This window comes from Xiphophorus hellerii, chromosome 16 (assembly GCF_003331165.1).
Source record: "Xiphophorus hellerii strain 12219 chromosome 16, Xiphophorus_hellerii-4.1, whole genome shotgun sequence".
Lineage (NCBI taxonomy): Eukaryota > Metazoa > Chordata > Actinopteri > Cyprinodontiformes > Poeciliidae > Xiphophorus > Xiphophorus hellerii.
In genome coordinates, this window is record NC_045687.1 from 22,888,073 (window position 1) to 22,912,912 (window position 24,840).

Sequence of the window (24,840 nt, forward strand, 5' to 3'; positions counted from 1 at the left end):
ATCCTATATCGTCATAGTCTGACGTCTAAGCCCCGCCCCATCAGAACAGGAAGTGCCTTTTCTTTCTTGGAAAGCATTATCTCTGGCTCTCTTGACCTAATCAAGATGATTTTGTGTTGGATGACAGATAACAATTGGGCTCACTTGCTTTAAAGTGCTAAGAGTTTTCAATGGAGGGCGTGGCCATGGCGACGCAGCGAAGTGACAGGTCACGCCGCTGCCATATGTTTGGCTCTAAATTCCACAGTTTCAAGCTGAGTTGCACCAAACTTACTGGGATGGATCCTTATCCAGCCCCAGACAGGAATCCATAAGAATCCTTGGTGGGCGTGGCCTAATTTATCTACAGCGCCCCCTAGAAGTTTTTAAAAAATCAGCCCCAAGTCATGCTTCAACCCAGACTCATGAAACTTGGTACACATGTGTATCTGGTCAGGACCTACAAAAAAAGTCGCCATGGTCCAAACTCAACAGGAAGACGGCCATTTTGGATCAAAGCCGCCATTTCCTCTTTTTTTATAGACGTCGCATCTGATCGAACTCGTTATCAGCTTTTGAGATACGGACTTCAGAATCACTCAGCATAACCTTGAGGCACTGAAGGTCAAACAGTTATCACAGGATTTTTCATGTGGGCGTGGCTTAGTGTCAAAGTCTGACAATTTGCCATGAAACATCAAGGTGCAATAACTTCCACATACAAAGTCAGAGCTGCATCAGATTTTCTATGTCTCATTATAGACCAGCCCTCATCACATTCACATGGTTACCTGATGACATAACCTAAGCCCCTCCCACTTCCAACAGGAAGTCACTATCTGGTCTATCAAACCCTACAGGAAGTTCTTGCTAATCTTTCACTACTAAACAGGAAGTGACAATAACTCATCTCCCGGATGTCAGATATCAGCCATCACATTTTTACGCAACATGTGCTCCTTTACCCAATAACAACACTTCTGATAAGCAACTATCGACGCACAGTCGACAATAAACGTTTTGATTCATATTCAATTGCCCTGATTAAATGATTTTTTCCTGTGCCAGCACCACCTGTAATAAAAATGTGCAGTTGTTAAGGATTTATTCCATTAAGCTTGGCTAGACAATACTGCCTGATTTAATTAAAAACAAAAACAGAGAACTGTTTTTCATTCAAAGATCTAATCAATGCAAGGCTTTCAATTCTTCTAATTTATTTTTCTCAAATAATGAAACGTCTTTACACTGCAGACTTAAATCAGGTATTTGTTCCTGATCACTGTTTTCTATTTGTCTTCCTTCTTGTAATACCACACACTCCAAGCGTTCCAGTTCAACCTCAGAACACCATTCAGCCCATCGTCTTCCAGCATTACATCACCAGTAACATTGTCCACAGATTCCAACTCAAACTCACTCCTACTTAAATCTACGACAGACTTTACTGAAGGTTTTGTTCCATCAACAAAACCAAACAAACCAGTTCTGTAAAACTCACCAAAGGTTGCACAACTTGAAGGCTTAAGTTCACTATCAAAGCGATAAGGTAGAAATAACTGCATTATGCTTTGGTAAAACTTTTCTGGCTCTTTTGTTTCAGAGAAACGCGCATATCGAACAGCTGCTGGTTTTGTCCAAATTCTTTTTGCAATAAACCCAAAGTCATTATTCAACTTCATTGCATTTCTACATTTCTCATTTTTTGTCCAAACGCTACAATCTGAAGCAAACTTAACCAGGCACCTATTATTAAACATATTATCATTCAGCCTATTCTTATAGTGGTCAACTATCTCAGTCATCCACATGTCTTTTGGGGTAAGATCCTGTGATCTAGCTTTTGTCCCAAAACAGAAATGGGAAAACTCATTTTCACAATATTATCACCAGTTGGAATAAAAATAACGCTCCGAGAACACTCCTTTAAATGCATGTTGGTGAGTCTATACACTGCTTCCTGAGCACAAACATCACGGTTATGCAAATAGACTCTACCAAATCTCTTTAAAGCTTCTTTAGCACAAACATTTCCTTCTTTGGCTGCTTCTCTTTCTGTCCATTTCCTAGAAGAAAACCAATTTCACGTTAAATCTTTGACATGTAAGATACAATATAAACACAACATGCATATGCATCAACACAATATTGGATATCAATATTTGCATTCCAAGCTTTTAACAGCGGTCTACTATATGGATGAATCCAGATTTCTTTAATTTGCCTTTTCAACACCATTCCTACTAAATCGTTTATAAGCTGATTCAAATACATGTTGATTCATGCACAAGCCTTCAAACATTTCTTCCACGGTACTATATGGACAGTTCTCACCCTAACCCTCCTTGTTTTGTGGTCAATATTATTTCACCATTTTATTAATGTGGGTTGCCAGTTTGGATCAGGCTTCCTATGAAGCTATAAGAATGATAGAAAACATGCTAACAAAAAGCCTCAGACCTGCAGCTCACAGGCGGTTCTAGACACAGGCTAACAGAAGTGGCTCTTTGGCTCAAATATATATTAAATTATGAAATATTGCCCTGTTTTTTGTTTCATTCTTTTTTAATTGCCCTGAGGGCAACAATTTATTCACATATATGTACATTTATTATTATTGATACTTTAATTAAAAATGAGTTATACAAGTTTATGTCAGGGAGCAGGGGGGGCGATGACATGTTCGCATACACCTCGGAAAGTATGTATGTAGTTGCGCCCCCTGCTGGCAGTTCCTCTAAAGGTCGGACCTCTTAATGCGCATGCTCTGCTCACTGTCAGATCATTATTTAGTTTGCAAAATAAATGTACTTATCAAGGTTTTTCAGAATTGTTTTTACACAGACTTTAAAAATGTTGCAGTCCACTGTACCGCAGATAAAATAAATAAATAAATAAATTCATGGAGCGTCTGTTAAAAACATGTGAAAGCGGTTGAGTTAGTCTTCTCAATCACTCTTCGTGCCCAACTGGTTTTTCTTCGCTTGTCTCTTTGAGCTCGCGGTTCACCATCCACTTCCTGTATTTGGCCCTGGTCTTCTTGTAGCCGAACCTGGCGATGTCCACCATGAACACCCAGGCCAGCAGATACATGACCACGCCGCCAAGTGTCATTATCAGCAAAGTCCCCGGGCGAAGTGAGCTCGCAATAAAACATGACGGTCCCCAGGCCGACGCGCACCGCGGCGAACAGCAGGATGAAGAGCAGGTCCACGGCGTCGCCCAGCAGGCTGTCGTAGAGTCCCAGCTGGCGGAGGAACCAGCGGCTCTGCAGCAGCGGGTTGGTGATCTCGCTGCCGAAGATCACCCCGCAGGTCTCACAGCCCGACACGCCCATCAGCAGCGCCAGGAGGATGCCCACGATGCTGGCGGCGTGATGCGCCAGCATGACTGGGCCCTCGCTCCGGTAGCACACGCACCAACCCAGGTCAAAGAAGAAGTAGCCGAGGCAGACTGCCAGGGCAAATATCTGGAGGTCAGTGTTTTCTGTACCTGCAGAGAAGATAAAAAAATTAAATCTTAATCCTATAAGAATGTAACTATTGGACCAATAACAGCCGTCTTCAAATCATTTTTTGAGATCTACAGGTTTAGTGTGATACTTTTAACCCCTTATTCTTTGCAAAGCTAAACCCACCGAACCTGTTTTTGTGTCCATGCTCAGCATGTCTTCAGACTCAACAGCAGCAGAATGGTTTCTGGTCTTTTTTCAACTTCTGGGAATCAGACTTCCAAAATGATCTCAGTCATTCTTAATAAAAACCACTTAATATTTGGTTTAAACATAGAGAACCATCGTAAATTGGCTTTGGATTTATTGTTCTGAGTAACAATGCGCCATGTTTGCCTTCGAACTGAACCATCGCATCACAGTTTCTGTGTTTTGCTGCTGACCTGCATGTGTGAAGGGCCAGGGACCGTCAACAAACACAACGTATGCCGTCAGCAGCACTATGATGACGCCATGGGTCAAGGTGACCAAGCGGCAGTTCCACTCGGGCCCTCGGTGAGAGAAGGTAGAACAACAGGTAGAGGCACAGCCAGCCAATCAGGCTGCAGATCACCTCCAATGCAGGCATGGCAGTCTAGATGGACGTAAGACTGGACATGGACAAAGATATAATAGTGTTGGCATGTTTTGATGTCATATAGTTAATGAAAAGATGATCAATTTCATCTAGAATATAGACTACAATATAGCTATTTTTATTTGGAAATTTAAAATATATATTTAGGCTTTCAAAATGCTCTAATCTAATTGGTCAGTTGTGACCTCATCAGATTCTCAGGCCTTGTACACACCCACCTGAATAAAAAAAAAAAAAACATTTTAAAAGCTAATATAATACACACAGAATCTGTTTCGGAACGGTTTTCATCCACGCTAACACACACAAATGTACAATGGCGTATTAAGGTCGTTGTAGATAGAAAGAAAATCCACAGAGAAAATTCCTGCCAAAACTCTGAAATGTTATAGAAAAAAAACAAGCAAATTTCTGAGTTTCAAAAGTCAAAAACTTTCAACTTTTGAAAGTCCAAGAGTTCAAAACTTTTGAGTCAGAAATGTTTGTGTTTTTTCTGAGATTATTCTCAAAAGTTGAATTATTTCTAGCAAATCTTCAACTTTTCAAACTCAGATTTCCACATTTTTTTCTTTTTTAATATAGACACGTACATAAGAACCCATTTGGAATTGTGTGCCTTTGGTAAGGCACCGACCCACTAGTGGGTCCAAGAGTTCGTTACCTCAGAGCTTTTTCAGCAAATGTTTTTCCATCTCTTCTTTACCACATCAGCTCTTTTTCAGAAAAGCCAAAAGCCACTTCAGGTGAGCGGAAAACGTTTTTGCAAAATTAAGGAAGTTATTTCAAATTTTGCTGTTTCCATCAACCATTTCTAATGCGGTTCGTTAAAATGCGCGTAAACAAATGTTTATGGAAACGCAGTGACAGCATCATGCTGTGGGAGTGGGAGGAGGGGAGCTGCTCTGTTTTAAGAACAGGGAAGCTGGTCAGAGTTGATGGGACAGTCCTGAAGAAAACACAGAGCTACAGTGAAATTTTAAAGCGTAATCATGTGTTAAGATGGTCTAGTGACTAGACTTTTTGATCCTTGCCTGGAAGATACATCATGAATAAATCCAAGAAAAGGAAACATTCTGAAGATGGCAGAACATTTAATGCTACGTGGACAGATCATTTTGCTTTCACCGCTGATGAAACTGGTTCACCAGGCTGCTTAATATGTGGCGAAAGACTGGCAAACAACAAGAAGTCAAATGTTGAAAGACATTTCAAGAGCAAACATTCTGTCTTTGCTAAAAAATATCCCGAGGGAGAGGAGAGAAAAAAGGCCGTTTCGGAGCTGATGCGAAAGGCTGAAGTGTACGGAGCCCCCTAGGGGACATGGGGGAATTTGTTTTCTTTTGCGTTCCCTCGCAATACTGTACTGTTATGTTATGCAGTACAGTATGCAATAATAATAAACAAGTTTTCACTGAGGCTCTGTAGGAGCCATATGAATGAAATAAGTAATTATTTATATGACAGGAGCAGGAGGCTTTGACACTTAGTGTGTCGACGTGGGAGTGACGTCACCAGGTATGAATGGGAAGGAAACTGGCTTTGTGTGTATTAGGAAGCGGTGAGCGGGGCGGTCAGTCCTGGCAAAGTTTGGAGCCTGATCATCAAAATGGAATAAATCGATAATTGTGACAGAACAAAGAAAACGTTTGGAGCTGATTGATACACGGACAGATGAGATTCCCCGAGTTAACCCAGTTAACCCCTTTACCATCATTAGTTTGTCGTGTTTTTAATAATAAAAACTTGTTAATAGTAAAAACTGTTTGGTGCAAAACATTGATTGAAAATCGATTTATTTTTTATTGCATGTTTATGTCTGTTAAGGCTAAGATGGAGCGGCACTGAAAGCAGCTCTTTAAACCATTCAGACTAGAACACAACAGAGACACAATCAAAACTGTCAGGTGATTTATTACCCGCGATAATAACTCAGAAATAGTCCAAATTATAATGTGTTTTTATTTCTTTCCTACTTACGGAAGGTTTCTGTTTATATCGTAGGTTTGTGGTGCCTTTCTATCCTAAAGAAAGATATAAAACTTCAGATATTTCACAAAAAGATTCTAACATTCATGGAAAAACCTCACATAACCTTATATTAAAGCAGAAAGTATGGCCAGAGGTGGGGACTCGAGTCACATGACTTGGACTCGAGTCAGACTCGAGTCGTTAAAATCACGACTTGAGACTTTACTTGAAAAAATGCTCAAAGACTCGGACTTGACTTTGACTTTCATGCCATTGACTTGGGACTTGACTCGACTTGAAGCTGTTTACTTGAAAAGACTTGATATTTTTTACTCAAAGTCTTAAAATTTAAAACACATTATTTATAAAGTGGCGTCATTAATTAATTTCACTCATTCCGTATCAATATGCGCAGACCGTCACTATGGTTTTCCTCTCTCCTTATGTATGTATGTGTACGTAGCTGCAGCACAACCAATCAAATTAACAGGATTTGGACGTTTAAAAAAACGCGGCAAAGCTACAGACCTCAGGGAACGAAATACGAAATAACCGCTCGAATATGCTTCCGCGAGTAATTTCTTTTGGCTACGTAGGTTATGAACTTTCGACTAAAAAACGAACTGCAACTTGTAAAACATGCAAGAAGAGAATATCGGATGGAGATGCCACGACGTCCAACTTTGTCCGGCATTTGAAGCTTCACAAAGATCGGTAGGTGGCACTTTTCTTTTGCTGTAAGATAGTTGACTTTAGCTAACTTCGTGTTAGCATGTGTACTCCGGGTTAAATTGGTGATGATTTACCATAAATCCGGTCCTTCAAATGCCTCCACAAATAATGTGCACCGTGTTAGCTCAGGAAGCCGGTGGATAGTGAGCGGGGCTCCGGAACAGAAAGCAGATTCTGGACCTGAACACAGGGAACAGAGTCTCTCTGTCCCATCATGATGATGAGCCGGGTCTAGTATCATCTAAGGATGGTTGGTGTATTTGAAGACATCTACGTTGGGAAATTATATTGACAATATATTGTTTTGACAGGTCAGAGAAAAGAGGAAAAAACTGCTGTTATGGTTCTTTGCATTGTGCTGTGGAAATGTCAGCATTTTCGTCTTTTTTTTTATTGAATATCAAGTTTAACAGAACTGGGCAATAAAGTGGTCCAATTTAAAAATGTTTTTTATACTTTGTGTTCAGCTACACATGTTCTATCATTTGAGATAAATACATATTTTAAAACGAACAAATGGTCTGTTATTTGAATTTTATGTATAATTGCAAATTATTAAAAAAAAAATAAAATAAAAACGACTCGAAATGACTTGAAATTAAAGGTTCCTGACTTGAGACTTGACTCGACTTTTGCCTGTCTTTACTTGAGACTTGACTCGGACTTGAGGACAAAGACTTGAGACTTACTTGAGACTTGCAACACAGTGACTTGGTCACACCTCTGAGTATGGCGCCCACCGTAAGAAAGGCTTGCAGGATTCAATTATGCTGCATAACTGACCAGTACAGTATTGCGAGGGAACGCAAAAGAAAACAATTCGCCATGTCCCCTAGAGGGATCCGTAGAAGCGAGCAGGAGTCACTTCAAGAAGTGGATTAAGACGCAAATTTCACTACATGTGCCAGTTTCGTGGCTACTCAGGAAATAATCAAGCATGGTAAGCCATTTACAGATGGAGATTATCTACAAATATAAATACATAACTATATATTGTTAAGTGAAATAGTCTTTTTTTTTTAATTCAGGAGGACAGGTGACCGCACACACGCGATGGGACACAGAAGCAGGCTGCGCATTTTTTGGTTTGCTTGGTTCGTTCAGTGCCGGTGGATAATATTTGGATAAGTTTTGATTTTTATCTCCTGAATAAGAGGAGGACATTCTGTTTCTATTTCTCCTTCAGTGCGGGTTGGGAAAGTTTCGATTTTTATTTCTTAAATACAAAGACCCAAATAGACAGAGGGTGTTTTGTTTGAAATTGAGCATCAACAAAGTGTAAAATGCGTTTTGTTACATGCAGAAATAAAATTTTGTGTTCTCTGCAGCAGTTCGTTGATTTCATAAACGCAACATAGTATCGATTTTTGTACATAGCATATAGGTTTTATATATATGACGTCAAAATGGGTTGTGGCTCCAAGTGCTTTCTTTTTATTGGGAGGCTGTCCCAAATGGCTCTTTGAATAGAAAAGGTTGCCAACCCCTGACTTAGACCAATGTGTGAGAGAGACATTAAATCCAGGCAGCCTCACTCTGGGTACCGAATGGTAAAGGCCCTTCTGCAAGCCAGAGGACTGAGGAGCTACAATCGAAAGCCAACTTCAGCTTCGATCCAGAATCAGTTAGGATCGCCGCCACAGCTAGAGGATCGGACTGACGTTTCCTTCTGTGCAGTCCGGTTCTGTTTAGGATCCTGCTCAGAGTGTGCCTGCTATTATTGGTTTCAACCACAGTGCAAAGCAGCATCCGTATCTCCGTGTTTTAGACTAAACATGAAGGGAAACTCGACCAAGTCCTGTTAGCCACTGTACTAGCCTGGCATAATATCGCCACTTCCTGGACATAAAATTATCATGTTTATACAAGATGCGTATCATGTTTTAACAAGATAACTATCACGTTTTAATAAGATACGTATGACGTTATAACGTGATAGCGCTCGATTTTTTCCCCCTGGATTAAATAGCAATAAGCTTCCGTACCAGTTTCAAAATTCACCATTTATGAAATGTAAAGCAAAATGCTGATCATGTTACCACAAAGGTGAATTTTAGTGTCTTTATGGTAGACATGTTTAAGAACTAAAATGTTCTAAATTTGTAATTTGATTGTTTTTTCTTTACTCAAAAGGAACCTAGTAGGTACATTTGTACATTGTTCTAGGACTTTACATTTCTTGCATTATAAGAATCAGAAAAAAGTTTTGTTTGTCTTATGTCATTTATTTTCTAATACTTCAAGCATATATGAACTCATCTAAGTACATTCAATACAATTTTGCATAAAAAACAATTTCAGTTTCATATTTAAAACTGCCTGTATAAACAGTACAGACTCAGAGAAATGAAATACCTACTCTGAACATTGTGTCATTTTAGTTCCTCTAGTAAGCACTAATATACAACATTCAAATTTCAGAGGCATTTTTTATTCAAATTCTGATGGCACATATTTATTTCCATAAATACGCATGAGAAGATAAAGGCCAGCCACAGTCCCAGAGCTCCCTCGTCGCCTCCAGGTGGTCCCAGAGCTCCCTCGTCGCCTCCAGGTGGTCCCAGGGCTCCCTCGTCGCCTCCAGGTGGTCCCAGGGCTCCCTCGTCGCCTCCAGGTGGTCCCAGAGCTCCCTCGTCGCCTCCAGGTGGTCCCAGAGCTCCCTCGTCGCCTCCAGGTGGTCCCAGGGCTCCCTCGTCGCCTCCAGGTGGTCCCAGGGCTCCCTCGTCGCCTCCAGGTGGTCCCAGGGCTCCCTCGTCGCCTCCAGGTGGTCCCAGGGCTCCCTCGACGCCTCCAGGTGGTCCCAGGGCTCCCTCGTCGCCTCCAGGTGGTCCCAGGGCTCCCTCGTCGCCTCCAGGTGGTCCCAGGGCTCCCTCGACGCCTCCAGGTGGTCCCAGGGCTCCCTCGTCGCCTCCAGGTGGTCCCAGGGCTCCCTCGTCGCCTCCAGGTGGTCCCAGGGCTCCCTCGACGCCTCCAGGTGGTCCCAGGGCTCCCTCGTCGCCTCCAGGTGGTCTGGCCCCTGTGCCGACATTGTTCGCCGGATCCAGGGATCTCCAGGGATTCGGCTCCTGCGCCAACGAAGTTGCCCCCTTAGTGGATGGATGGATAGTTTTGGCCCCACTTGGAGAACATTCAATCCCCATGAAGACAGAAGAGCCCAGGCTGGGTTCCTGAAGCTGTGGCAGCGGTTTGACGCCCCCTACACCTTCTGGGCTAATTTACCCACCGACCTGCAGCTGAACCACAAACACCTTCCTGAGCAGATGGATTGCCACAGCAAGGGGCAGTCATGTGGCAATCCACAGCAAGATGACCCAGGCAAACATTTCAGAAAATAAAAGAAATGTTTCAATCACACCTTAGCAGAATTCAGAGACCAATGAACTAAACAGTCGTGATTTTAGACTGTGGCAGGAAGCCGGAGTACCCGGAGAGAAACCTGCAAACAGGAAACTACTTTTTGATTTTTGCTAAAAGAGCAAAAGAGAGGGAAGAAGACATGGGGCAAAGGTCATCTAGACAAGCCAAATAAATCAGCAATCATTTTTTTGGACTCTGGGAGGAAGCCGGAGAGAACCGGAGAAACTGCAAACCCCATGAAGACAGAAGAACCCAGGCAGGAATTCAGACCCAGGCAAACGGTTTAGTCAAGGAAAAGAAAAGAAATGTTTTAATCACACCTGAGCACAATTTAGAGGCCAATTAACTAAACAGTCTTAATTTCAGACTGTGGCAGGAAGCCGGAGCACCCGGAGAGAAACCTGCAAACAGGAAACCTGTCAAATCTTTTTACCTTTAAATCCCATAATTTGATTTAACTGAACACATCAGGACACATGTTCAGTCCCAGTCAGATTTCTCCAGCCTCGAAATGGTCAATAAGGATTTGTTCTGGGATTCTTTGATCTTCCGAATTTGTTAGTTTTAGCTCCTCTCCAAAAGTTCCTTGATCAAGAGGAGGGGCTGGAGAAACCGTAACGTCAGGTGTGACTTCATTTCTTACCTTTTCCCACAGACATCCGTTGGTTGTTCCTTGAACATGAAACGCTTTTCCAAAAGCAGTTGCTCCCATCATCCTGCGAGACCTGGGACACACTTTTGTCCGCTATCGTCGCCATACCCGACGCCGCCATGCATGAAAGGTCCCGATGAAGCGGGAGCGTGGAGGGAAAAGGCGCCTCCTTCTGGCACCGAGAAGAGCATTATAAATGCTCCTTCGGGCCGTGCTCCATCGGGCCTTTGCTTTGGCCTTCCATCTGCTCAGCAAGGTGTTTCTGGGGTCCCTCAGCTGCAGGTCAGTGGGTAAATTAGCCCAGAAGTTGTAGGGGACGTCAAACTGCTGCCGCAGCTTTGGGAACCTTTCAAAGATCAAGTTGATGATAAAAATCTTGATCCCTACAGAAACACCTATGACAAAACCCAGCAGCCGGAATGGAAACATGCATGAGAAGATAAACACCAGCCAAAGTCCCACGTAGAACCTAACAGTGAGCTCTGGCCGGGCCCACATGCAGAGGTTTTTTATCTTCTCAAGCATGTCAGCCATGTTTCCAAAAAGCTTCTGGGTTTTCTGAGCAGTTTTGGCAATCCAGTGGAACATCTGAACCATATTTAGGTTCTCTTGTAGATGTTCCACTGGCTCACCCATGTCGGGTATGATGCTCCACTCGATTCTCCAGCCTTTGGAAATTAGATAATTTACAGAAAGCTGGAGAATCATGAAGAGCACGACGAAGGAAACGGTCCAGCCAAGCCACACTGTGCACATGTAGATGAAGAAAAAACAGGCAGTCATGTGCACAGAGTGCCAGCTGGACAAAGCAGACAGGTTTCTAAAAAAGTGTTCCACAGGTCTCATGTCTTTTTCAAAGCGTCTCATGTTGTGGGTCATCTTAATGGGGTTTAATCCGTCCTCGCTCTCCTCATTCGCTCCATGATGAAAATGGAAATTATCCACAAAAGCTCTGAACCGATCACTGATCTTCATTTTGGCTTCTGGTCTCTGAAAACTGTTTGGGCTCAATGTTGGAGCGCAACACATTAAATCTTTAGAACTTCTTTGATCTATTGTGATGTACATGATGTCATCTATGACCTCATCAGTGAGCTCACTGGACTTCTGGGGCAAGGTCTTGCTTCTGATCGTTGCCATGGAAACGATCAGAACAGTTCTGAATGAGTCAAGCTGAAATAATGACTAAATACTTAAATATTAAGTAATATTTTTTATTTAACATGAAGACATTAACAGTAGATTTCTACATGATTGAATTTTTGCGTTTGTGGTTTTCCGTACCTGCTGTGGTATGAGTGGTTGTGTATTCCAACCCTGACTGGTTTCGATGGAGCGCGGCGGCGTGGCGAAGTGACCTGTAACGCCATTGCCATATGTTTGGCTCTAGATTCCACATGTTTCGACTGAGCTGCACCAAACTTGGCAAGAGTGATCCTGATTGGATGCCTGATGATCCTATATCGTCATAGTCTGACGTCTAAGCCCCGCCCCATCAGAACAGGAAGTGCCTTTTTTTTCTTGGAAAGCGCTATCTCTGGCTCTCTTGACCTAATCAAGATGATTTTGTGTTGGATGACAGATAACAATTGGGCTCACTTGCTTTAAAGTGCTAAGAGTTTTCAATGGAGGGCGTGGCCATGGCGACGCAGCGAAGTGACAGGTCACGCCGCTGCCATATGTTTGGCTCTAAATTCCACAGTTTTGAGCTGAGTTGTACCAAACTTACTGGGATGGATCCTTATCCAGCCCCAGACAGGAATCCATAAGAATCCTTGGTGGGCGTGGCCTAATTTATCTACAGCGCCCCCTAGAAGTTTTTAAAAAATCAGCCCCAAGTCATGCTTCAACCCAGACTCATGAAACTTGGTACACATGTGTATCTGGTCAGGACCTACAAAAAAAGTCGCCATGGTCCAAACTCAACAGGAAGACGGCCATTTTGGATCAACGCCGCCATTTCCTCTTTTTTTATAGACGTCGCATCTGATCGAACTCGTTATCAGCTTTTGAGATACGGACTTCAGAATCACTCAGCATAACTTTGAGGCACTGAAGGTCAAACAGTTATCACAGGATTTTTCATGTGGGCGTGGCTTAGTGTCAAAGTCTGACTATTTGCCATGAAACATCAAGGTGCAATAACTTCCACATACAAAGTCAGAGCTGCATCAGACTTTCTATGTGTCATTATAGACCAGCCCTCATCACATTTACGTGGTTACCTGATGACATAACCTGCGCCCCTCCCACTTCCAACAGGAAGTCACTATCTGGTCTATCAAACCCTACAGGAAGTTCTTGCTAATCTTTCACTACTAAACAGGAAGTGACAATAACTCATCTCCCGGATGTCAGATATCAGCCATCACATTTTTACACAACATGTGCTCCTTTACCCAATAACAACACTTCTGATAAGCAACTATCGACGCACAGTCGACAATAAACGTTTTGATTCATATTTAATTGCCCTGATTAAATGATTTTTTCCTGTGCCAGCACCACCTGTAATAAAAATGTGCAGTTGTTAAGGATTTATTCCATTAAGCTTGGCTAGACAATACTGCCTGATTTAATTTAAAAAAAAAAAAAAACAGAGAACTGTCTTTCATTCAAAGATCTAATCAATGCAAGGCTTTCAATTCTTCTAATTTATTTTTCTCAAATAATGAAACGTCTTTACACTGCAGACTTAAATCAGGTATTTGTTCCTGATCACTGTTTTCTATTTGTCTTCCTTCTTGTAATACCACACACTCCAAGCGTTCCAGTTCAACCTCAGAACACCATTCAGCCCATCGTCTTCCAGCATTACATCACCAGTAACATTGTCCACAGATTCCAACTCAAACTCACTCCTACTTAAATCTACAACAGACTTTACTGAAGGTTTTGTTCCATCAACAAATCCAAACAAACCAGTTCTGTAAAACTCACCAAAGGTTGCACAACTTGAAGGCTTAAGTTCACTATCAAAGCGATAAGGTAGAAATAACTGCATTATGCTTTGGTAAAACTTTTCTGGCTCTTTTGTTTCAGAGAAACGCGCATATCGAACAGCTGCTGGTTTTGTCCAAATTCTTTTTGCAATAAACCCAAAGTCATTATTCAACTTCATTGCATTTCTACATTTCTCATTTTTTGTCAAAACGCTATAATCTGAAGCAAACTTAACCAGGCACCTATTATTAAACATATTATCATTCGGCCTATTCTTATAGCGGTCAACTATCTCAGTCATCCACATGTCTTTTGGGGTAAGATCCTGTGATCTAGCTTTTGTCCCAAAACAGAAATGGGAAAACTCATTTTCACAATATTATCACCAGTTGGAATAAAAATAACGCTCCGAGAACACTCCTTTAAATGCATGTTGGTGAGTCTATACACTGCTTCCTGAGCACAAACATCACGGTTATGCAAATAGACTCTACCAAATCTCTTTAAAGCTTCTTTAGCACAAACATTTCCTTCTTTGGCTGCTTCTCTTTCTGTCCATTTCCTAGAAGAAAACCAATTTCACGTTAAATTTTTGACATGTAAGATACAATATAAACACAACATGCATATGCATCAACACAATATTGGATATCAATATTTGCATTCCAAGCTTTTAACAGCGGTCTACTATATGGATGAATCCAGATTTCTTTAATTTGCCTTTTCAACACCATTCCTACTAAATCGTTTATATGCTGATTCAAATACATCTTGATTCATGCACAAGCCTTCAAACATTTCTTCCACGGTACTATATGGACAGTTCTCACCCTAACCCTCCTTGTTTTGTGGTCAATATTATTTCACCATTTTATTAATGTGGGTTGCCAGTTTGGATCAGGCTTCCTATGAAGCTATAAGAATGATAGAAAACATGCTAACAAAAAGCCTCAGACCTGCAGCTCACAGGCGGTTCTAGACACAGGCTAACAGAAGTGGCTCTTTGGCTCAAATATATATTAAATTATGAAATATTGCCCTGTTTTTTGTTTCATTCTTTTTTAATTGCCCTGAGGGCAACAATTTATTCACATATATGTACATTTATTATTATTGATACTTTAATTAAAAATGAGTTATACAAGTTTATGTCAGGGAGCAGGGGGGGCGATGACATGTTCGCATACACCTCGGAAAGTATGTATGTAGTTGCGCCCCCTGCTGGCAGTTCCTCTAAAGGTCGGACCTCTTAATGCGCATGCTCTGCTCACTGTCAGATCATTATTTAGTTTGCAAAATAAATGTACTTATCAAGGTTTTTCAGAATTGTTTTTACACAGACTTTAAAAATGTTGCAGTTCACTGTACCGCAGATAAAATAAATAAATAAATAAATTCATGGAGCGTCTGTTAAAAACATGTGAAAGCGGTTGAGTTAGTCTTCTCAATCACTCTTCGTGCCCAACTGGTTTTTCTTCGCTTGTCTCTTTGAGCTCGCGGTTCACCATCCACTTCCTGTATTTGGCCCTGGTCTTCTTGTAGCCGAACCTGGCGATGTCCACCATGAACACCCAGGCCAGCAGATACATGACCACGCCGCCAAGCTTCATTATCAGCAAAGTCCTGGGCGAAGTGAGCTCGCAATAAAACATGACGGTCCCCAGGCCGACGCGCACCGCGGCGAACAGCAGGATGAAGAGCAGGTCCACGGCGTCGCCCAGCAGGCTGTCGTAGAGTCCCAGCTGGCGGAGGAACCAGCGGCTCTGCAGCAGCGGGTTGGTGATCTCGCTGCCGAAGATCACCCCGCAGGTCTCACAGCCCGACACGCCCATCAGCAGCGCCAGGAGGATGCCCACGATGCTGGCGGCGTGATGCGCCAGCATGACTGGGCCCTCGCTCCGGTAGCACACGCACCAACCCAGGTCAAAGAAGAAGTAGCCGAGGCAGACTGCCAGGGCAAATATCTGGAGGTCAGTGTTTTCTGTACCTGCAGAGAAGATAAAAAAATTAAATCTTAATCCTATAAGAATGTAACTATTGGACCAATAACATCCATCTTCAAATCATTTTTTGAGATCTACAGGTTTAGTGTGATACTTTTAACCCCTTATTCTTTGCAAAGCTAAACCCACCGAACCTGTTTTTGTGTCCATGCTCAGCATGTCTTCAGATTCAACAGCAGCAGAATGGTTTCTGGTCTTTTTTGAACTTCTGGGAATCAGACTTCCAAAATGATCTCAGTCATTCTTAATAAAAACCACTTAATATTTGGTTTAAACATAGAGAACCATCGTAAATTGGCTTTGGATTTATTGTTCTGAGTAACAATGCGCCATGTTTGCCTTCGAACTGAACCATCCCATCACAGTTTCTGTGTTTTGCTGCTGACCTGCATGTGTGAAGGGCCAGGGACCGTCAACAAACACAACGTATGCCGTCAGCAGCACTATGATGACGCCATGGGTCAAGGTGACCAAGCGGCAGTTCCACTCGGGCCCTCGGTGAGAGAAGGTGGAACAGAACAACAGGTAGAGGCACAGCCAGCCAATCAGGCTGCAGATCACCTCCAATGCAGGCATGGCAGTCTAGATGGACGTAAGACTGGACATGGACAAAGATATAATAGTGTTGGCATGTTTTGATGTCATATAGTTAATGAAAAGATGATCAATTTCATCTAGAATATAGACTACAATATAGCTATTTTTATTTGGAAATTTAAAATATATATTTAGGCTTTCAAAATGCTCTAATCTAATTGGTCAGTTGTGACCTCATCAGATTCTCAGGCCTTGTACACACCCACCTGAATAAAAAAAAAAAAAACATTTTAAAAGCTAATATAATACACACAGAATCTGTTTCGGAACGGTTTTCATCCACGCTAACACACACAAATGTACAATGGCGTATTAAGGTCGTTGTAGATAGAAAGAAAATCCACAGAGAAAATTCCTGCCAAAACTCTGAAATGTTATAGAAAAAAAACAAGCAAATTTCTGAGTTTCAAAAGTCAAAAACTTTCAACTTTTGAAAGTCCAAGAGTTCAAAACTTTTGAGTCAGAAATGTTTGTGTTTTTTCTGAGATTATTCTCAAAAGTTGAATTATTTCTAGCAAATCTTCAACTTTTCAAACTCAGATTTCCACATTTTTTTCTTTTTTAATATAGACACGTACATAAGAACCCATTTGGAATTGTGTGCCTTTGGTAAGGCACCGACCCACTAGTGGGTCCAAGAGTTCGTTACCTCAGAGCTTTTTCAGCAAATGTTTTTCCATCTCTTCTTTACCACATCAGCTCTTTTTCAGAAAAGCCAAAAGCCACTTCAGGTGAGCGGAAAACGTTTTTGCAAAATTAAGGAAGTTATTTCAAATTTTGCTGTTTCCATCAACCATTTCTAATGCGGTTCGTTAAAATGCGCGTAAACAAATGTTTATGGAAACGCAGTGACAGCATCATGCTGTGGGAGTGGGAGGAGGGGAGCTGCTCTGTTTTAAGAACAGGGAAGCTGGTCAGAGTTGATGGGACAGTCCTGAAGAAAACACAGAGCTACAGTGAAATTTTAAAGCGTAATCATGTGTTAAGATGGTCTAGTGACTAGACTTTTTGATCCTTGCCTGGAAGATACATCATGAATAAATCCAAGAAAAGGAAACATTCTGAAGATGGCAGAACATTTAATGCTACGTGGACAGATCATTTTGCTTTCACCGCTGATGAAACTGGTTCACCAGGCTGCTTAATATGTGGCGAAAGACTGGCAAACAACAAGAAGTCAAATGTTGAAAGACATTTCAAGAGCAAACATTCTGTCTTTGCTAAAAAATATCCCGAGGGAGAGGAGAGAAAAAAGGCCGTTTCGGAGCTGATGCGGAAGGCTGAAGTGTACGGAGCCCCCTAGGGGACATGGGGGAATTTGTTTTCTTTTGCGTTCCCTCGCAATACTGTACTGTTATGTTATGCAGTACAGTATGCAATAATAATAAACAAGTTTTCACTGAGGCTCTGTAGGAGCCATATGAATGAAATAAGTAATTATTGATATGACAGGAGCAGGAGGCTTTGACACTTAGTGTGTCGACGTGGGAGTGACGTCACCAGGTATGAATGGGAAGGAAACTGGCTTTGTGTGTGTATGAGGAAGCGGTGAGCGGGGCGGTCAGTCCTGGCAAAGTTTGGAGCCTGATCATCAAAATGGAATAAATCGATAATTGTGACAGAACAAAGAAAAGGTTTGGAGCTGATTGATACACGGACAGATGAGATTCCCCGAGTTAACCCAGTTAACCCCTTTACCATCATTAGTTTGTCGTGTTTTTAATAATAAAAACTCGTTAATAGTAAAAACTGTTTGGTGCAAAACACTGATTGAAAATCGATTTATTTTTTCCTGCATGTTTATGTCTGTTAAGGCGAAGATGGAGCGGCACTGAAAGCAGCTCTTTAAACCATTCAGACTAGAACACAACAGAGACACAATCAAAACTGTCAGGTGATTTATTACCCGCGATAATAACTCAGAAATAGTCCAAATTATAATGTGTTTTTATTTCTTTCCTACTTACGGAAGGTTTCTGTTTATATCGTAGGTTTGTGGTGCCTTTCTATCCTAAAGAAAGATATAAAACTTCAGATATTTCACAAAAAGATACTAACATTCATGGAAAAACCTCACATAACCTTATATTAAAGCATAAAGTACGGCGCCCACCATAAGAAAGGCTTGCCTTGATTACCTTGTGTGTGTGTGTGTGTGTGTGTGTGTGTGTGTGTGTGTGTGTGTGTGTGTGTGTGTGTGTGTGTGTGCATACTCATATCTGTTCCCATATAGTTCCCTGTCATATTCTTATGTTTTTTCTTGCATCTTGTCTGGAGTCTGTTCTTGCGCTACCTTTTGACAAACTCCTGTGCTCCATGTTCTGTTGCGTCATCTTGTCAGTGTTCTGCATCCATCAAAGATGTAGCCACCCATGCCTGGTTCACACAGCAAGATTTTAAAATTTGTCGCCCGGTTTTCAAAACTTGAGAGACGCCACAGATGACGATACGGTGTGTGGTGTCGAGCAGCACACCACGAACGATCCGATTTCACTCACCAAATTTAGATCTGAGATGGGAAATCTCGTAAAACCTCAGAGAGCAAACGTGAGACCAGATTATGGTTTATAGACATTTCCAGAGGACTTTATGGTGCACTGTGGCAGCTGTTTCATCTTCAGTGTGTTTTGGATTCTCCTCCATGTTTCCCTCACCTCGGTTTCTGATTGGCTAAACACATTGGTTTGTCCTCAAGGAACACCACGCAAGATGCGAAATCGGGCCAAGACAATCAAACAGATTGAATATTTTAGATCGGACCAATCTCCACATCCTTCTGAACGAACAAGATCACGTTCAACACAACATGACAGGAATATTTCTTAAGTCTGTGTGAACTAGGCATTACCTCAAAATGACAAAAATGATTACAACGTACTGATTGGGGAGGCTAACCTTAAATCCACTCCACACATTTTGTGGAGGTGTGTCTTTACTTGTTGCTAGCCAGGTATCCTTTTCGTTCGTGGCACTAAATGCATAGAAAAAAACAGTTTCAAAGTGTTTTTGTGGATAAACTTTGAGAGGACGGAAAGAAGAATGCAAGTAATTAGTTGTTTACTTGGCCTTTGCCTCCGTCTTGCTTAAAGAGCGCTACAGGAGCAATTACCCATAATCGAACAGCATTTATGTCTCGGAAGGGATCCCAGACGTGATAGCAGCAAGAGTGAGCACCATGCAGCTCCCTCCTCTGATTTAAATCCAATAATCTGTACATCCTGTTACGTTTTATGGCATCCAGCCTACACTTACGGAGCCACATCTCAATAGGACCAAAGCACGCTTTAGTCTGGCATCACTGTAAACACAGATTTACATGTTTCATTAAATAGTCGACAATCTCGCACATGAAGGCAAGAGACTTTTACAGAACAAATTTATGCTTTAAGGGCTTTCAGAGACTTTCCAGAGTCTCACGCCTTCTAATGATGGGCGGTAAGGCCCCCTCAGCATGGCTAGTAGCCCCGCATCAAATGATTGAAGAATCTAATAATAACATGTGGGGAAACTTCCAGTCAGGTTTACAACCGGCATTCATTACCATGTGGCGCCGGAGGAGGGGTTTCAGCGGAGACCTCTGAGGTACTGAGCTAACGGATGGGTTATAGATCCAGATCTTCTGGGTAACAAAACTTACGACGGTCAGAGCGTTTAGCTGGCCTGGAGCCTGAAAGCCTGGCTTTGTGACTCTGCAGTAAAATGTGTACAAGACTAATGGATGAAGGCAGAATCTACAGCGAAAGCAGAGTCACTCAAAATGACAACTTTCAGGAGATAGGTAAATCGTTAGTACGTATACGTACAAATTAGAGACGCACCGATCTGATATTAAAATCTGTATCAATCCTAAAATTAAAAAAAAATTCTGGTTCAGGTAGCCGTGATAATGTGTCTGATCAATAAGGGATCTATTCAGTCTAATTCTATGCTTTGTGCCGTGAGCGACGTCACACTTTTGTTATTATTTATTTTACATTATATTTAGAATCCCTAATTGCATTTTTGAACTATTCGAAAGAAGGTTTGTTGCAGTTTGTTTTACATGTTTGATAAGAGTTCATCCTGTTGTTTTTGTCAATTTCAGTTTATTTATTTTTTAGCTTACATTGACCGTTATACTCAAAATTTCACAGATTGAACAAATGGCAGTTGTGTTGTTTTTACATGTTTGAAAAAGTTTGTGAAGTTATTGCCGTATTTACTTGTGCTGTACTGGTGCAAAGTTATCAAATACATTTGTAAATTCAGCACATTTCTGTCTGTGTTTATGAAATGAAACGTTTTAGGTCAATTCAGCTATTTTTCTGTATTGGATTGGTATTGGCCAATACTAAACCTCAAATATCTATACTGAAGGTCAAAAAATGAATTGGTGCATCCCTATATATATATATATATATATATAATAGGGGTTTATTAAAATTTAATGAACACTGAGATGGAAAAAAGATGTGAGAAAAAGCTTAAATTTAAAAGCGATAAGAATAGAGGAGAGAACAAACGACAACACATGCATATATAACAATAATAATTACTATATCACTGAAAAGTACACACTACTAAACATACAGGATGTGTTCTTGTGTGTGTGTGTGTGGGAGTGAACTGGTAATGTGACCTATAGAGGACCATTATGACCATTTTTACCAACAGTTGGAGTTTTTTTTGTGGAACATTTTCCTGATCTCCTTGTTTTTCCAAGTAGAATGTGCTCAAATAAGAAGGATTATTTGTTTATTAACACTGTGGCATACATTTAAATTGTCCCCAGTTGCCATGGTTACCTGCCGTTATATTGCTGTCTTAACATTAGCTAGCATTCTGTCACATATTCATTACCTGCCTGCATTTAAACTGATAATTTTATCATTATATATTATTTTTCCATAACAGGTGGCGCTCTGCCTCCCCTGACCGCACGTCACTGGTATCCTGTATTTGATGCATTGTGGGGATTATTTTCCTGGCACATATTACATTGTGGGGACTCACTGCTCCCAAAGAAGAAATGCTGCTTTTGGGTTTGGGGTAAGGTTTAGGACCAAGGTGTGAATTGAGTTTTAGTTAGAGTTAGGGTGAATGGAAGTCAATGTGTGTGTTTGTGTGTTTCTGATTTTACCTTCTTTGGTAAGGCACCAGTCATTGTGGGGGGAAAAAAAGCTTCTCCAGAGTCTTTGAACTGTTTCTTCTTGTCTTTATCACAGCTTCTTCATCACACTCCAACATGAATGTGTGCATACGCAGCTGCACGTGTTAATACAAGGTGGAGTGGCAACCACGGAGAACATGTTTAAATAAAATTAGGATGGGCGTGCCGTGGTGGCGTAGCGGTTAGCGCGACCCATGTTAGGAGGCCGTCGCGGGTTCGACTCCCAGACCCAACGATATTTGCCACATGTCTTCCCCCCTCTCCTTCCCCGTTTCCTGTCAGCCTACTATCATATAAGGGACACTAGAGCCCACAAAAGAACCCGTCGGGGTAAAAAAAAAAAAAAAAATTAGGATTTTTACTTAGTTGAGCACACTTAACAGTAGATGTCTAAATTTCTCATTTTACGTGACGAAAGCCAAAAATATGAATTAAAGCAACTTTACTGTGACTTTGACAACATCAGGACTCAGTTTAGTGTCATGACTCAGATATAACAGAAGACCCAGGTAAAAATAAATGTGTAGAAAACAAGCAATATACACGTATTCCTACATTTTGAAGGATTTTATCCAATTGAAAACTGATCAATAAATACTGACAATTTATTGTGGAGCCGTGGGTTTTGTCGAGAATTTTTGACTGTAGAACATATTATGTCTTTGCTGATTCCCGGTTCAGTACTTGTTTGGAGTTACATCTGTAAAGAAAAGGAGAAACTTGGATGAGGTCAAGTGAGAAGAAAACAGAGGTGAGTCTTTCCAACACATAAAAGCCGATTAAATCTGCAGCAGGCATCGTGATGAAAGGCGGCTTCCTGTGTCACCTCCTGTTCTGGGCCTCTGCACTCATTTCATTGTGGCACAGTGCCATGCAAGGTGTTGTGTGTCTTCTGTCAAACCAGGATTACGCTGTGTGATCTACAACATGGCAGAGCATTTGAAAACATATGGGCAGCATGCGAACAATTCATACTTTTCAAAACCTTCTAAAACCCCTCGCCCACATTTATTATGTTCCAAAGTTATATTTTAATGTATTTTATTTGTATTCTATGTGACGGACCAAAACCAAGTAGGGCACAAGTTGAAGGGAAATGAGTCGTTTGTCATATTATATTTAATTTTACAACATCATTACAAAATCAAAAAATAAAATACAATCTGAAAACATCCTATTTTCATCTCCAAAGTGTTTGTACAAAACCATCTGAGCATTAAACCCCTTGCGGACTATTGTCGCAAATTTGCCTCAAACTGTTTCTGTTCTTAATGTCGCTATAAATAATGTATGTGTTCCATCAGTGCTGGTTGATCATTTTTACACACACACACACACACACCCACGATGGTGCGTATTACAGGACTTTACTGCCATCTTGTGGTAAGCTCCCTCATGTGGACTACTTTAACTAATTAGCATACCCTGCTCCTAAGCTTATTTCTGCTGCGTGTGCTTTACATTAAGCAATCTCTCCATAATTGATCATCTTCTTGGCAGCCCAAACTAACATAATTTTGTTCTTTGCATAACTGTGAATGAACTCAGGCAATAAGAGACAAACTCAGATGTTACCTACTTGTAGTAGAGCCATTGCTTTGTGGTCTGGATGGAAAGATGTTTGCTGCCAAGTCGTTAGCCATGGTCAGCTAACGGCTCAATTGCAGATCGTCCGTTTGGCGTAGGAGATGGAAGAGAGATGGGGTTTCACGAACTGGAAGGGCTCTGCAGTAAGAAAGTGTTGCTGACGATGGTGAGAGGAGGGAAGTGGGGGATGTTTTCCGGAAGTCCACCGTCGTCTCATTCTGTTTCTCTGCAAGGCCGCGGGTAAAACAAACAAAAACAACGTACAACAAAAAAAAAACGTTCCCTCTGATTCTCAATAGGACCTGATTGAAAAGAGACTAATTGCAGGCGATAATGCTGGAGCCTCAATCAAAACAGTGCGATTCAGAGAGATAAACCACTGTCATCACAATAAATCACATTATGCATAAGTGGTCGTTCGACTGGTCGGCCATGAAGCAGCATGATTAAGGGTCAGCTTCTGACCCCAGATGGAAGTGAGGATGAGCAAACCACAGAGTTTGAGAATTTCTTTTCACGCTTTTCTGATGTGAGGTGTTGTTTTTCCATCACAAATAACGTTAGAAAGAATTTGCAGCACAAAAGAGGACATCAGAAGTTGCCTCAATCCATCTCCATCTGAAATTAAAAGAGGTATGTCACGGCTTCACAGCTTTTATTTAGACCGAATGTTTACCTGGGACAAAACTACAACAGCGTTTGATTTTTTTTTGGGTGGCTGAAGGATTCAGTGTCCTTGTAGCCTTTGTGAGGGTCAGAGTTTTACTTGTCAGAACAGTAGAGGTGCGCTCTCCAGAATAGCAGGCTTAATTAAAAAATGTAAAATATCTCATCCGAAAAATAGAGGTGAGTTTCCAGAATGGTATGTCACAACTTTCAGTTGTCGAGGAAAAACAGTTTGTGGCACAGTGAAAAAATGAGCTGAAACAAGTACAGAAAAAACTTCTTTTTTCTCCAAAAGTGGCAAATCAATAGAAGGATTTAATAGATATCAATCAATCAATCAATCAATTTTATTTATAAAGCACTCTTCACACTGAAAGCAGCTCAAAGTGTTGTGCAGATTTAGATACAATGTGCATGAAAAGTATTCACCTCCTTGGACAATTTACCATTTTCAAAAATGATTCTAGCATTAAAAAGTCCATCATTATTTTGTAGAAATCAGTTTTAAGCATTTTTTCAATTATTATTTAAATTTTTGTTTAGTCACAAAAGTTAAATTTTTCTGATAAATGATTTGTGAAAGCAATAAAAAGAGTGAAATATCCAAATATCCAATATAAATTTCATAGGCCCTGTAATCCAGGAAATCAAACACAAAATGTGTTGAAAGAAACTAAAACTGAGATTAAAGTTGATCATAATAATAATTCTCCAAATACAAAATCCTGTTTGTATTTGCAAAAACTGATTAATATTAACTGATTTAATTGGTGGATTTGTTACTTGAAAATTGGGTGGAAAATCCCAGTTGTGTGCTTAATTTTGTCATTTCAAAATAAGAAAAATTGCATGGTGTTCCTCAAGGCTTTGTGATTGGACAACTTTTATTTATATTTTTCACAGGATTATAGACTTTTGCACCATCTCTAACCAAAACTATGTTCATGGTACACAGCCTGGTGATTTAGTTGCCTCTTGACTTCAGTCCACAACAGTCACCATATAAGGATGTTCTTAAATTCAGTTAATCAAATTACCAGAATTTCTTCCTGCAAACACAGGAGGGCCAAAAATCATTTTTTTCTGGTCCCAAAAAAGCAAGGTTTGAAATTTGCATAA

The 24,840-nt window shown here is 41.0% G+C and overlaps 1 protein-coding gene, 1 long non-coding RNA gene and 1 pseudogene across 2 annotated transcripts; all 3 read right to left on the reverse strand.

Annotated features, from left to right (window-relative positions):
* Nucleotides 1–2,263: 2,263 nt before the first annotated feature.
* LOC116736070 (TLC domain-containing protein 5-like) lies at nt 2,264–4,058 on the reverse strand (annotated as a pseudogene).
* An 11,028-nt stretch (nt 4,059–15,086) lies between these two features.
* On the reverse strand, nt 15,087–20,660 carry LOC116736069 (TLC domain-containing protein 5-like). Its single transcript, XM_032588296.1, has 3 exons — nt 19,215–20,660; nt 16,109–16,320; nt 15,087–15,706 (listed from the first exon to the last, which is right to left on the reverse strand). The coding sequence occupies exons 2-3, from the start codon at nt 16,296–16,298 to the stop codon at nt 15,168–15,170; spliced, it is 729 nt and encodes a 242-aa protein (XP_032444187.1). The 5' UTR covers nt 16,299–16,320; nt 19,215–20,660; the 3' UTR covers nt 15,087–15,167.
* A 1,087-nt stretch (nt 20,661–21,747) lies between these two features.
* LOC116736082 (uncharacterized) lies at nt 21,748–23,737 on the reverse strand. Its single transcript, XR_004342490.1, has 3 exons — nt 23,048–23,737; nt 22,295–22,388; nt 21,748–22,168 (listed from the first exon to the last, which is right to left on the reverse strand). It is a non-coding gene; the product is annotated as an uncharacterized LOC116736082 (long non-coding RNA).
* Nucleotides 23,738–24,840: the final 1,103 nt, after the last annotated feature.